Raw genomic sequence first — 14,741 nt, forward strand, 5'->3', positions numbered from 1 at the left:
CTGCCTTCCACCCCCTTCATTACAGACTCTCTTCTTCTTTCTCTCCCTCTCTGTCTGTCTTTCCCTTACTCTCTTTCAGTCATGCACTTATTCAGATGTAACATCTCCACTCATCCCCTGCATTCTTTCTTTCCTCATTTGAAACAACCCTCTTTTTCACTCCCACTTTACTGCCTTCCACCCCCTTCATTACAGACTCTCTTCTTCTTTCTCTCCCTCTCTGTCTGTCTTTCCCTTACTCTCTTTCAGTCATGCACTTATTCAGATATAATTTCTCCACTCATCCCCTGCGTTCTTTCTTTCCTTCTCATTTTAAACAACCCTCTTTTTCACTCCCACTTTACTGCCTTCCACCCCCTTCATTACAGACTCTCTTCTTCTTTCTCTCCCTCTCTGTCTGTCTTTCCCTTACTCTCTTTCAGTCATGCACTTATTCAGATGTAATTTCTCCACTCATCCCCTGCGTTCTTTCTTTCCTTCTCATTTTAAACAACCCTCTTTTTCACTCCCACTTTACTGCCTTCCACCCCCTTCATTACAGACTCTCTTCTTTCTCTCCCTCTCTGTCTGTCTTTCCCTTACTCTCTTTCAGTCATGCACTTATTCAAATATAATTTCTCCACTCATCCCCTGCATTCTTTCTTTCCTCATTTGAAACAACCCTCTTTTTCACTCCCACTTTACTGCCTTCCACCCCCTTCATTACAGACTCTCTTCTTCTTTCTCTCCCTCTCTGTCTGTCTTTCCCTTACTCTCTTTCAGTCATGCACTTATTCAGATGTAATTTCTCCACTCATCCCCTGCGTTCTTTCTTTCCTTCTCATTTTAAACAACCCTCTTTTTCACTCCCACTTTACTGCCTTCCACCCCCTTCATTACAGACTCTCTTCTTTCTCTCCCTCTCTGTCTGTCTTTCCCTTACTCTCTTTCAGTCATGCACTTATTCAAATATAATTTCTCCACTCATCCCCTGCATTCTTTCTTTCCTCATTTGAAACAACCCTCTTTTTCACTCCCACTTTACTGCCTTCCACCCCCTTCATTACAGACTCTCTTCTTCTTTCTCTCCCTCTCTGTCTGTCTTTCCCTTACTCTCTTTCAGTCATGCACTTATTCAGATGTAATTTCTCCACTCATCCCCTGCGTTCTTTCTTTCCTTCTCATTTTAAACAACCCTCTTTTTCACTCCCACTTTACTGCCTTCCACCCCCTTCATTACAGACTCTCTTCTTTCTCTCCCTCTCTGTCTGTCTTTCCCTTACTCTCTTTCAGTCATGCACTTATTCAAATATAATTTCTCCACTCATCCCCTGCATTCTTTCTTTCCTCATTTGAAACAACCCTCTTTTTCACTCCCACTTTACTGCCTTCCACCCCCTTCATTACAGACTCTCTTCTTCTTTCTCTCCCTCTCTGTCTGTCTTTCCCTTACTCTCTTTCAGTCATGCACTTATTCAGATGTAATTTCTCCACTCATCCCCTGCATTCTTTCTTTCCTTCTCATTTTAAACAACCCTCTTTTTCACTCCCACTTTACTGCCTTCCACCCCCTTCATTACAGACTCTCTTCTTTCTCTCCCTCTCTGTCTGTCTTTCCCTTACTCTCTTTCAGTCATGCACTTATTCAAATATAATTTCTCCACTCATCCCCTGCATTCTTTCTTTCCTCATTTGAAACAACCCTCTTTTTCACTCCCACTTTACTGCCTTCCACCCCCTTCATTACAGACTCTCTTCTTCTTTCTCTCCCTCTCTGTCTGTCTTTCCCTTACTCTCTTTCAGTCATGCACTTATTCAGATGTAATTTCTCCACTCATCCCCTGCGTTCTTTCTTTCCTTCTCATTTTAAACAACCCTCTTTTTCACTCCCACTTTACTGCCTTCCACCCCCTTCATTACAGACTCTCTTCTTCTTTCTCTCCCTCTCTGTCTGTCTTTCCCTTACTCTCTTTCAGTCATGCACTTATTCAGATGTAATTTCTCCACTCATCCCCTGCGTTCTTTCTTTCCTTCTCATTTGAAACAACCCTCTTTTTCACTCCCACTTTACTGCCTTCCACCCCCTTCGTTACAGACTCTTCTTCTTTCTCTCCCTCTCTGTCTGTCTTTCCCTTACTCTCTTTCAGTCATGCACTTATTCAGATGTAACATCTCCACTCATCCCCTGCATTCTTTCTTTCCTTCTCATTTTAAACAACCCTCTTTTTCACTCCCACTTTACTGCCTTCCACCCCCTTCGTTACAGACTCTTCTTCTTTCTCTCCCTCTCTGTCTGTCTTTCCCTTACTCTCTTTCAGTCATGCACTTATTCAGATGTAACATCTCCACTCATCCCCTGCGTTCTTTCTTTCCTCCTCATTTGAAACAACCCTCTTTTTCACTCCCACTTTACTGCCTTCCACCCCCTTCATTACAGACTCTCTTCTTCTTTCTCTCCCTCTCTGTCTGTCTTTCCCTTACTCTCTTTCAGTCATGCACTTATTCAAATATAATTTCTCCACTCATCCCCTGCATTCTTTCTTTCCTCATTTGAAACAACCCTCTTTTTCACTCCCACTTTACTGCCTTCCACCCCCTTCATTACAGACTCTCTTCTTCTTTCTCTCCCTCTCTGTCTGTCTTTCCCTTACTCTCTTTCAGTCATGCACTTATTCAGATGTAATTTCTCCACTCATCCCCTGCGTTCTTTCTTTCCTTCTCATTTTAAACAACCCTCTTTTTCACTCCCACTTTACTGCCTTCCACCCCCTTCGTTACAGACTCTTCTTCTTTCTCTCCCTCTCTGTCTGTCTTTTCCTTACTCTCTTTCAGTCATGCACTTATTCAGATATAATTTCTCCGCTCATCCCCTGCGTTCTTTCTTTCCTTCTCATTTGAAACAACCCTCTTTTTCACTCCCACTTTACTGCCTTCCACCCCCTTCGTTACAGACTCTTCTTCTTTCTCTCCCTCTCTGTCTGTCTTTTCCTTACTCTCTTTCAGTCATGCACTTATTCAGATATAATTTCTCCGCTCATCCCCTGCATTCTTTCTTTCCTCCTCATTTTAAACAACCCTCTTTTTCACTCCCACTTTACTGCCTTCCACCCCCTTCATTACAGACTCTCTTCTTCTTTCTCTCCCTCTCTGTCTGTCTTTCCCTTACTCTCTTTCAGTCATGCACTTATTCGGATGTAATTTCTCCACTCATCCCTTGCATTCTTTCTTTCTATTTTCTTTTTATCTATTTTCTCTCTTTCTGTTTGAAACAACCCTCTTTCACTCCCACTCCCACCCCTTCATTACTGACTCTCTCTTTCTCTTTCTTCTTCCCTCCCTCCCTCTGTCTTTCCCTTCCCCTCTTTCAATCATGCACTCATTTAAATATAATTTCTTACCCTGTTGTTCTCGAGTAACAAGGGCAATGACCCATAGCTAATTCCTTGTGACAACTGAGTCTGCGAGATATAGAAAATCTAAATCCTGTAAAAATCAAGTTGTATTTAGCTAGTTTTAGATTTCTTCTTAATAATCCTTTCTTCATTCATCTTCCCCAGGTTGTATCACCCCTCGGCTCTCATGCTAGTGACTACCCCATGTTTATTGTTAGAGATGGACGTTGCGGGGACTGGCAGAACAGGAACACCAACACTAACCGGCCCGAGAGATACCTTAGGGTGCGTCATGTTGATGAGAATGGGAGACTCATCGCCCCCGTCAAGGAATCTGAAGACTTTGTCCTTTTAGATAGCTAGGGGTTATACCCAAGATTAATTAGACCACAAGGCAGGAAGAGAGTCAGAACAAGAATATCAACACCAAGAAAGTAGAAAGATGTATGTACCTCAGGGTGCGTCACGCTGATGAGAATGGGAGACTCATCAAGGAATCTGAAGACTTTGTCTTGTTAAAGAGCCAGAGGTTATGCCTAAGATTACTAAGAACACAAGGGATTGTATTGGGTATAATCAAATCAAGAACATCAAGACCAAAAGACCTGACAGATACTTTAGGGTGTGTCACGTTGATGAGAATAGAAAAAGACTCATCGACACAGTCAAGGAATCTGAAGACTTTGTCCTTTTAGATAGCTAGGGGTTATACCCAAGAATAATAAGATGACAAGGCATGAAGAGAGTCAGAACAAGAATATCAACACCAAAAGAGTGGAAAGATGTATAAACCTCAGGGTACGTCATGTTGATGAGAGTAGAAGACTTATCGCCCCTGTCAAGGAATCTGAAGACTTTGTTCTGTTAGATAGCTAGAGGCTCTGCCTAAGATTAGTAAGATCATAAAGAACTAGTGTGTGTACAATAGAACAAGAACATCTCTTGGATTGCTAGTGATGCTGCCGTAGAGGACTTCAAGCCTATAATGAAATCTGAGGACTAAACCGTTCTTGGAATCGGCTGAATGTGATGAGGCAAACCCAAAACAACCAGATAATTACAGGCTGTGTCTTGTCAATGCAAATGAATGGCTTCCTAGGGAGGCTTCAGGTTTGGTACTGTAAGCTGAGATTGGTGTTCAGGCAAAGCCCAGGGTGTTAATTCACAGAAGTCCAAAATACATATCTGTCCCAATTAGAAGAGTGTTGAATTGAAAATTCCACCACTTTAGAATCTGTCGTCTAATGAGGGTTTTTTTTCATCATCAGCTGGTAATCATTCCTTATCTATCTGGTGTTAGCGCCAAAATAGAATGGTGTAACACTTTCCTGATGTGGACAGCTGGATATTTCAAGTTGTTGTTGTATTATCACTCTATTTTGTTTTTGACAGTGTACACTACCAGGGGTGTGAGAGTTAAACTTTTATCTTATTTCACCCATTTTTTTCTTTTCCTTTTCCGCTTAATTTCAGCTTATTCTAGCTTTCCTCTTTGTGAAAGTATGGGAGATCTGTCAATTTCAGCTACTTTTCAACGCTCATAGGCTTTTTTCAGCTCTTTTTATCTTTCTGATCTGTGATCTCTCACACCCACGCAATACACAAGCACCACCTACAACACCTAACTTGAAATAAATTTAGTGTTTGTATTAACTCTCAAAACGGTCATGTTCATGGCACCAAGTTGATTTGAAGAAAAGAGAAAAATCATACAGGTATTAATTTTTTTTTTAACCCATCAAAATCAATTAATAGAAGAAAGGGTATTTTTCAGTTTTTGCTGAGTTTCATAAAAAGTTAAATGCAACAATGGCAATATGTAAATGAAGGAACTGATGACATCACTTACACCCATTGGTCCAAATTCATAAAAGTAGCTTTGAACTCTTGGTCAGCTGCCAACGTATAAGTCTCTATTTTTTTCATTATCAGTTTCCTGTACACACAACATTGTTCTTAATTTTTAAAGATTATTTTGCTAAAGTTGTACAAAATGTGTTTTTAATGATCTGTTCATTTAATAGTCCTTGTTTGGTCAAGACAATATATTTTTAATTAGTTGTAGAAAGTACTACTAGGCCAAAATTGTATACTTATTGGTTTTACTGTAGTTTTTAATTTGGATATTTTCATATTGTCCTTAATTTTCCTGAGGTGGCAGTATTTTACAAGGACACATTTTCATGAGATCTCAGGCATTATGTCTGCTGCTATTTTCCACTGCCATGCTATGTACTTACATACATATACCCTTGTTATGTACATTGTGTATATAAAATCTTGCTATCTATTTTTTTTTCTAATTCTCTTTTTTTTTGTCTTCTGATGTTTACTATTTCAAAGAAAGTGTGATGAAATTATGATTTGTGAAAGTACTTATTTCCCACGATCTCACTGTTTCTATTAACATTTTTTTTAAAACCATTCTCTCAATTTATTTATATGGGTAGAAATAGAATGCATTGAAAATGTGTCCTAGTATTTTCAAGAGATGCATGTGATTAATATTGCTCTTTAAAAAAAATGGAAAATTATAAACCCATTTTAATCTTTTCAATGCTATATCTACTCACAACAGTTTAAAATTATATCTCAATCATATTCTCTCTGCTGATTTCGATTATTAACATTGCAAAGAAGACATGTACTATACACATTAACTTGTGAAACATATTTAATTAGAATTAATTTTAAAGCGTTTTTTCCCCATAGAATCAAGTATCAATGCAAGTGAGTTTACATCCCTGCTTCCAAAACAGTAATGATGGTTATTATCAATCATATTGATATGCTATTGAATAACCAGCATAAATGACAGTATTTCAGTATGTATTTATTATATGATTTTTTTTTTCAAAATTGACTGAAAGTGTGGATAATGATTGAAATATTATTGTACATTGTATTGACTAGAAGATGGGTGTTCCATAAAACTGTTGGTGAATTGCGTATTGAATTAGGATTGGATGGAAAAATCTAATGATTCAATCTAATGATTCAATAATGACAACAATACAGATTTGATTTACAGCAAAAAAGCCACTCTACAAAATACTCAAGTTAATTAAATTGTGGTCATTAGTCTGGGTCTTTTATATTAAAAATCATTGTTTTGACTAATAATCTTATCTATATATAAATTTTAAACTTTGGCTGAACGAAAAAATAAATCATTTATCTAATACCATATTCAAGTTGTCATTAAATTCATTCATTTCTAAATAGGTTAAAGAAACATTCATGGACCCTTTCCACAGAAATGATATGTTTATTTTCATATGCTCCTATTTGTAAAATGTGTGAATATGAAACAAGTATCTACATGTACATGTATGAAATAAGATGTTGGAATTATACATGTGTATACAGTATAACATGGAATTAATTTGATTGCATTGTATTTGAAAGATGTGGAGGAGGAGGTATCAATAATGGTGTATAAATCTTGAATGTGTACTTATATTTCCTCCACAAAATGTTTCGAAAGAGCAAATTTATTTTAGATATTTCTTTATTCCATTTTATCACAGAAAGCGTTATTTTATTATCTTAATGTACAAAATAGTTTATCCAAAATTTGATTGTGTACTATCTTCTTTGTATATTATGTCAAGATACTTGTTTAAAGAGTGCTTATATTTAGTTATAAAATGAAACAGTTTAAGTTTGTTGTTAATTGATTATGGGATTGTGCAGTTTAAAATTGAATGTAAACAATATACTGTAGTTTCTTTTAATATGTGGGATATTAGGTGGAATTTTAATTATTTTTAATGAGTTCTCTGGGTACTTATAGAATTGCTCTCCAAATTCAATGGTGCCAATATGCCCATGGTTACGTTCAACTAAATGCTCTGTAATATACAAGAAAAAGAATATAGAATTACCTAGTCCGTATCCATGAATTTCAACTCGCTTTCATTATTATTTTTAGATACATTTTATTTCGTTTACTGAAATATCTTTGCATGAAATTTCATTCATTATGAAAGCTAACAATCTATCTTTAGAATGAAATATATCAAGTTTAATTGATATAATTTATTCAATGTATGTATATTTTGTTGATGATCATCATTACTGAACTATATGTTTATTATCTCTGTATTCTATTACTTGCTTTATTGAAGCTCGTAGTTAAAGAATATAATGTTCCCATGCACATGAGTATGCTGTTGGTGGACTTCTCCAATGTAAATTTACTCAATATTGCTGAAGTATGGTAATCACATATTTGTGAACACAGTATTAATCTATGTCTGTATCAAACAGCATTATCAGGTTGAACTTAAGTGATTGATTGTAATATGGTTTCCACTGCCGCATTTCAGGAACTATGAGGTTCCTGTAGAAGCAATGGGATAATTAATTCCCATGATATTTTCAATCTGGAACTCCAGTGACCAATCTCTGTACAGATATGAAAAGTTCAGATATGACATTGGTGAAACATAGTAGTTTTATGTGTCAAATTTTATATGTCATCACTTTATGATGGCAAGGATTATACAGTGAAATTTGTATTTAGACACCACCTGAGAGAGACAGGATTTAAGCAGGAAAAAAATTACATGGGGACTGGGGGCGATTTTGCCCTGGAAACTAAAAATAGGTAGCCAGGTTTTTGTATTGTGTCAATGGTGAATTATACTCGAGGTACCCAAACTTGCGTTGTTCATGAACAAGTGGCCCTCAAATTGATCTACACAAGTCTGACTGTATGGCAAGTTCCCCCAAGTCTGCGCAGTCCCCCTTGTCTGCGCACACGCGTATCTGCCCGATTCTAGTAAAATAAGATACGCAACAAACACAGACTTTACACACGCACCACATAGACAGATATTCATTAAAAAATCCAACTCAAAATGATGGAAACATAATGAATTTTGGGCATTTCATGTGACGGCCTCAAAATGCAGCCTTTCTCATCAAAGTACCCGAATCATGTGCAAATTGAATGGGTGCGCAGACATGGGGTACCATTTTTTTTTTCAATCTGAAAATGACTGCCCGAGGTTTTTTCAAAGAAAATCCTATATTTCTTTCAAATTTTAATGAGAAATTTTGTACACTTACTCATGATAATATAATGAACATTATTAACAGAAAGATTTTGTGAAATAAAAAGAAGTTCATGTTAAATCTTAACTCAAATCGTTAGGTGCGCAGACTTGGGGACAACCATCATACTTTCTTACACATGTAGGCTCTAACATTTATTTTTATCAGAATCAGATTCTGTTTTACAATATACATTACATATAGATCCTAATTAGCAATTCTTGAAATGCGGAAGCTTATAGACAGCTAAATATAATGAGAAGCAATTATTTCCTATGAAATGGTATCAATTTATAGTATGATGGTAAATATACACCATTAAGTTTTCATTCATTTTATGTTTTTATTTTATTTTATGTCTTGGTTTTATGTTGAGATGCTTGGTTGGGTTTTAAGTTAGGCTTACAACTTAACAGTGAGTTTTAAGAGTGTGTTATGTCTTCCAAGTAAGCATCCCGTTTCCATTCATGTAGGTGCAGTTTTAAAGGAATGGTCTGGGCTGGAGATATCTATATCTCAATAAATAGAGTAAAATTCACAGAGCAAAATTATGAAATTTTGATCTAAATTGGATAACAAAGAAAGTTATTGAATTTTAAAGATTTGCATTATTCCGATGAAACAGTTCTAGGCATGTCTTCGTGGATATTCATTAGGTGGGCTGATGATGTCATATCCCCACTTGTTCTTTTGTATTTCATTATATGAAATTAGGTTTATTCAAAAAATTTCTACCAAGAACTAAACCAATTGGATTGACAACTGATTAAGTGCATTGGTTATTTATTGAAAAAAAACACTCGAATTATAGAGCCTGTCTGGAAAGATTTTGTTTCCATCTTGATAGGCTCAGGTGGTTGATGAAATGCAGTGGTTGAAGGGGTTGTCATACATAGGCCTTGTATTACAAGAGTTGAAATTAGTCTGATAATGGAGCTCTTACAATAGCTCCATGGTCTGATCATCCTCAACTGTATGCAAATCTGTCAATGTCATAAGTTTTTCTACAGGAAATTTGCTCAGTGTCCTTTGTAAACAGAGAGAAGCACACTGCATTTTAAAGAAAACAATGAATGTATGGATATTGAGTGATCTGGGGCCCGTCTTACAAAGAGTTGTGATTGATCCGATCAATCGCAACTATGGAAAGCCAGCATAATCAACATATGAAATGCATGTTTGTTCAAAAAAATTCTAGGTATGAATGTATAGATATAAAGTCATTGATTTCTTGACAGTTTGGTGTGTTTTCCTTTGTTTACATTTTGCAAATTTCCTGTAGAAAAAAATTATGACACTGATGGATTTCCATCGAGTTTGGATCAATCATAACTCTTTGTAAGAGGTTAACCTCAACTATATGGAAATCTTTCATTGTCACAGTTTTTCCTACAGGAAATTGCTCAATGTCCTCCCTCAACTAAACAAGCACACTGAAATTTCAAGTAAATGATGAATTTGTACATCACATCTCGGGAAATATTTTGAACAAAACATATATTTTAGATGTTGACATTGCTGACTTTCCATGGTTGTGGTTAGTAGGAACAATGAAAACTCTTATATGTTGGCCTGGATCTGGTGTGCATATGGCAAGCCATTTTATCATATAATCCTATTTCTTTATAACAGGAATTGCCATTTGTTGGTATAAAAAATAAGATTAAATGATGAAACACCAACTAGTCATATGTAAGTCCACATAAAGGTGTAACGGCCGCTTAAAGGTAAATATTCCCGGGTTTCAAAAGGATGCTATTGGATCATTTTGTTGCGTGCTGTTCTCCTGCCATCTTCATTACGAAGATCAAAACCGTAATTTGCATGCAGCCGTCAATCAGCCAGTTGCACATGCTCAGTACATATAAGCTGTGCTGCTATTGGCTACATCGGCGCTGGCGCACACATCTGCTGACGTCACTTCACACAGCAGAAGGAGGAGGAGCCAACCTACCTGGATAATAATTACAACGCGCCTCGGAATAGAATATTTCTAGATAGATTGCGTTATATAAATGCCTATTATCATTATTATCTTTGAATAGCATACAAGAACTGAGAGTCATTATAGTTGGAGCATTCAGAACGTGGCATTTGCGTAAGCATCGTATAATGGTGTCAACGGGCAGCTTGTGCTGAATGCTGGGCTCACATAATTATATGTCCAACAGCGCTGGGAATGTATACCTTTCATATTTTAGTGATGATTTATCAGTGCAGGGACTTGAATTTGCATAAAAAAGAAGGGATTGGTACTTATACACCATAATTTCAGTCATAGAAAGCAACATTTTAATGTACAATATTAGTTATTCTTGATGATTTTTTTCCCCACGTTTATTCTATCAGGTCAAAATGTCTTTTATGTCGGGGATTGTATGAGAGAAGATATGTTTTATAGTTTCATTCTCTAAAATGAAAATGCAATTCCTAGAAATAGAAAATTGTATGTACCCTCTCAAACATTGTACAACAATATTATATCATCTCAAATTTGACAGTAGAAAAATGTATTCAAAATGGGTAGTATTTCAACAAAGATAAATATGAAGGGTTCAATTAAAAAACATGGGATTGATAGTGGATCATTGAAAACAGTTCCTCATGAGCCGTATCAAGAGTATTTTTAACAAAATCCCTGCTACAGATTTTCCTTGTAATCATTTAATACCATTCAAGCATACTGTTATACATTTATTCTAAATGTGCATTTTGTCACGGTCTTGTTTTGGTAGTATGATTTAGAGTGGCAAGTGATTAGAGATATAAGGAACCTATACATTCCAATGTCTTAATGTAGTTAATTTTGAGATGTATATTGTTGATGTGTGTATATAGAAAGATGTCTATGGATAAATCATATATTACTGTTATCTCCAGTTATTACCAATTAAATGTAGAATATAAATAGAGCATAAATATGAACATAAATATGAATATAAAGAAAGAAAAATGTCTTTGTAATGCTTGTTTCAATTGAATAGCAAAAACTACACTCCCCGCCCCCTTTTCAAATACATGTACCATAACTTTAAAACAAATTTCCATAGACTCCAGCCCACATTCTATGCGAGCTCCATCTCCAACGGGTACTAGTAACAAAATAAGTTTCAGCGAAGTCATTGACTAATTCATAATTAAAAATACTATTGATCTATCAAATAATGTACTATATGCCATGTGAGGTACCTAATCATATATGCCAAAAAAGAGGCAAATTTCCAAAAGTCACAAAGGAAACCGTGGTGGGCTTTGTGATATAGAATAACTGTATTTTCTGGTGCTACAGATCTGTTGTTTGACCCCCCCCCCCCCACCTACTTCTCTATGTGTGAGAGAGAGGGGGAGGGAGAGAGAAAGATAGAGGGGGAGAAAAGGGGAGCGAGGGGGATGACAACAGACAAGCAAAGTAATCTGTTAATATAGAATGAGAAAGAGATAGAGGCAGAGAGAGATACAAAGAAAGTGACAAACAGAAATAGACAACCTGCCATGGCAAAGGATAGTTTGCTTCCCCAAAATAATACTAAAAATTCATACAATTTCTGCTTTTCTATATTCCTTGAATTTGTATCTGATTTATATAACTCTGAATTATGTTTGAATGGAAGTGAAATAAAGAATTGAATTCAAAATTATGGGAGGAAAAGAAGTGACCATCATTATGATTGCAGTATGATTATGGTTCTTCTAAATTGCTAGTGTAAAAAAAAATGGCATGGACAGTTGCCAGGATAATAGCCTGATAATTTTTGTCTAGCCCTCCCCATCAGAGATGAAAGTGAGAAAAAACATATTTACAGTTTTCCGGACCGAACTTGGTGTTCTGAACAATAATAGACCTTAATGTCAATATTTTTCAGGAAACATCTTTTTTTTTTTTTTAGTTTACTAGATGAGACTTGTGTCCAGACCAAAAGCTTAAATCCTTCTGGTGTTGCACTGAGACACTATCTCTGGCTCCATTGGCCACCCAAAAATTGGGTGCTGATAGGTATTCGGGGGGGGGGGTTGCTGACACAAATATGTTTGATTTTTTTTTTAAGTTTAGAGGGAATGGGGTGTCAGTGGTAAAATGAGCACAAATTCTGAGGGATCCATGCGTGGCGTATAAGGGAAAAATAATTTTTTTTAAAGCTTGAAAGCGAGTAAAGTGTGCAAGCAAAATATTAGAACTTTTTATACAAAATATCTTATTTTGTGATAGATTATTGACATGTTCCGTCCGTTTTCCTTTCCTTGTCTCTGTTTTTTCTTGGTCGTAGAAATTTTGGGTGTCCATTGCCCCCTAAGTCCCATCTTTACACCACTGTTGGGATAATCCTTGAGACTGACATCTTAGCTTTATATTTACAACAAGAATAGGTACTTCGTAGGGCATAGAGCATTAATGCGAGCGCGAAGAGCAAGCTGAACTTGTATAGGCAATTTTCATGTTTCCAGGACTCTTGTCTGTTTTCACGGTTCTTTTCTACCGTTTTAAAATAGACGTCTAATTTATTTTTCTCCACTCGTTTTATATCATAAACCATAATAATGGGTACTAACGATAATGAACTAATATCCAAAAGGGTGGCAAAATAAACGGAGCACACTCCGGGCACACTCCATGCGCTTGGTGGCGAGAAGTATTAAGTAATCTATGAAAACATTTCAACATTAACGTTTTATTGCATTTCATCCAGGAATTCTTTTCTTTCTCCATCCATCTGTTTCTAACAGTTTCCGAAATTAACAATAAACAAGAAAATCCCCCCCCCAAAAAAAAAAGAATCGATGGTACATAAGATAATCACAACTAAAATAATCTAGTTCTTCCTTATCATCACGATCATACTTGCCATATAATTCATCATAATTATAATAATGTTCTACCGTAAATTATTTGGGTGATGATAATACAGGTCGCTCTTTATATATATATATATATATATATATATATATATATATATATATATATATAAATGTGTAAAGTTATACATGTACAACAGCTTAAATCAAGGTTCCCCAGAGCTATATACCCTTTGGAAAAATTGGTGATGCCGAAAAAATGTCTCTGCCGGGAATCGAACCCGGGCCCTCAGCTTTGAACGCCGGTGCCTTAACCACTAGACCACAGAGACGGGTTAGTGGATAGGGCGACCCCGATCCGATTGACCGTCAGATAGACAGATTTTCGACACTATACCAATTATAATATCCTTTGTCGGGTGAAGGTGGGTTTCGAACAATGACAAGGGTAGATAGCTCTGGGGAACCTTGATTTAAGCTACGCCTACCATTGTTCTCTTCATCCATTTCTTTACAATATATATATATATATATATATATATATTTGGGGGTCACCCCCCGGGATTGACACCCAGAAAAAGAAAGTGCAAAAATGTTTACTGCTGAAGGGTCTGCTCAGAACAGGCCGACACTTCTGGTTTTCTGGTTATGTATTGGATGTCATCTGACAAAAAGCTCTGTGTGCAGTGCTACCACGGGGGGGGGGGGGGGGGGGGGGAAGGCAAATATAGCTGGTTCACCACTCCCCCCCCCCCCCTGGTGTGAAACCCCTTTTTGTCAAATTTGTCGGGATAGGACCAAAATGACCTTCATTTCGCCATTTCGGAGCGGTGAAACCTCTTTGTTTTGTCAAATTTACATCAGCACCCCCAGTGGGTCATGCCAGCTATAGGGGTGTTTCTTTTTTCGTCTGAAAAAGTTGTCAGTACTGACAATTATTCTGATTCTGATTGGCTGAGAAGCACACAGTTCCTATTGGGCCCGGGGGGGGGGGGGTACTTCAATTCAATTTATTCAACCATAAAAATATGTATATACAAATCATACATGGCCCCAAAAACAATAGCATTGACAAAATTTACAATTAAAAATTAGAAATTAGATTTGGTTTGGACGGGGGTGTGCGGCTGAAGGTTCATAACCCATACCCATCACCCGAAATTGGAGGAGAATATGGACCCATGTTTAAGGCCAGTATGCCTTTTTTCGTGAGTACCCCCCCCCCCCCCGGCTATTGGGCAACTATCGGATAAAACAGGACTTGTCGGCCCGCTTGTCGGATATAAAACGGCCGACGAGTCCTTTCATGAAACGCTCCACAGAATTAATTCAAGGCCCTAATGAACAAAAACAATGATTACTGATCGGCAAGTTTGTAGTAGTTCTTGCTGCCCATTGGTCAAAAGTTTGTTGGCGCGCGCTCTCTCAAGCATGTCGTGATACTCCATGTGATTCACCAGCACCAGAGGGTTTTTCCGGTGTGTCCACGAATTCCTTTTATTTACGGTACGTGGAATT

General features: G+C 36.9%; 1 protein-coding gene across 1 annotated transcript in view; it reads left to right on the top strand.

Annotated features, from left to right (window-relative positions):
* The window catches only part of LOC129271995 (cysteine protease ATG4D-like), a 40,535-nt gene extending 34,921 nt beyond the window's left edge, over nucleotides 1–5,614 (top strand). Inside the window, exon 8 of the mRNA XM_064107138.1 lies at nucleotides 3,537–5,614. Within this exon, the coding sequence (XP_063963208.1) occupies nucleotides 3,537–3,734 (198 nt within the window). The 3' untranslated portion in view covers nucleotides 3,735–5,614. The remainder of the gene's footprint in view (nucleotides 1–3,536) is intronic.
* The last annotated feature ends 9,127 nt before the right edge of the window (nucleotides 5,615–14,741 follow it).

This window comes from Lytechinus pictus, chromosome 11 (genome assembly GCF_037042905.1).
Source record: "Lytechinus pictus isolate F3 Inbred chromosome 11, Lp3.0, whole genome shotgun sequence".
Taxonomy (NCBI): Eukaryota; Metazoa; Echinodermata; class Echinoidea; order Temnopleuroida; family Toxopneustidae; genus Lytechinus; species Lytechinus pictus.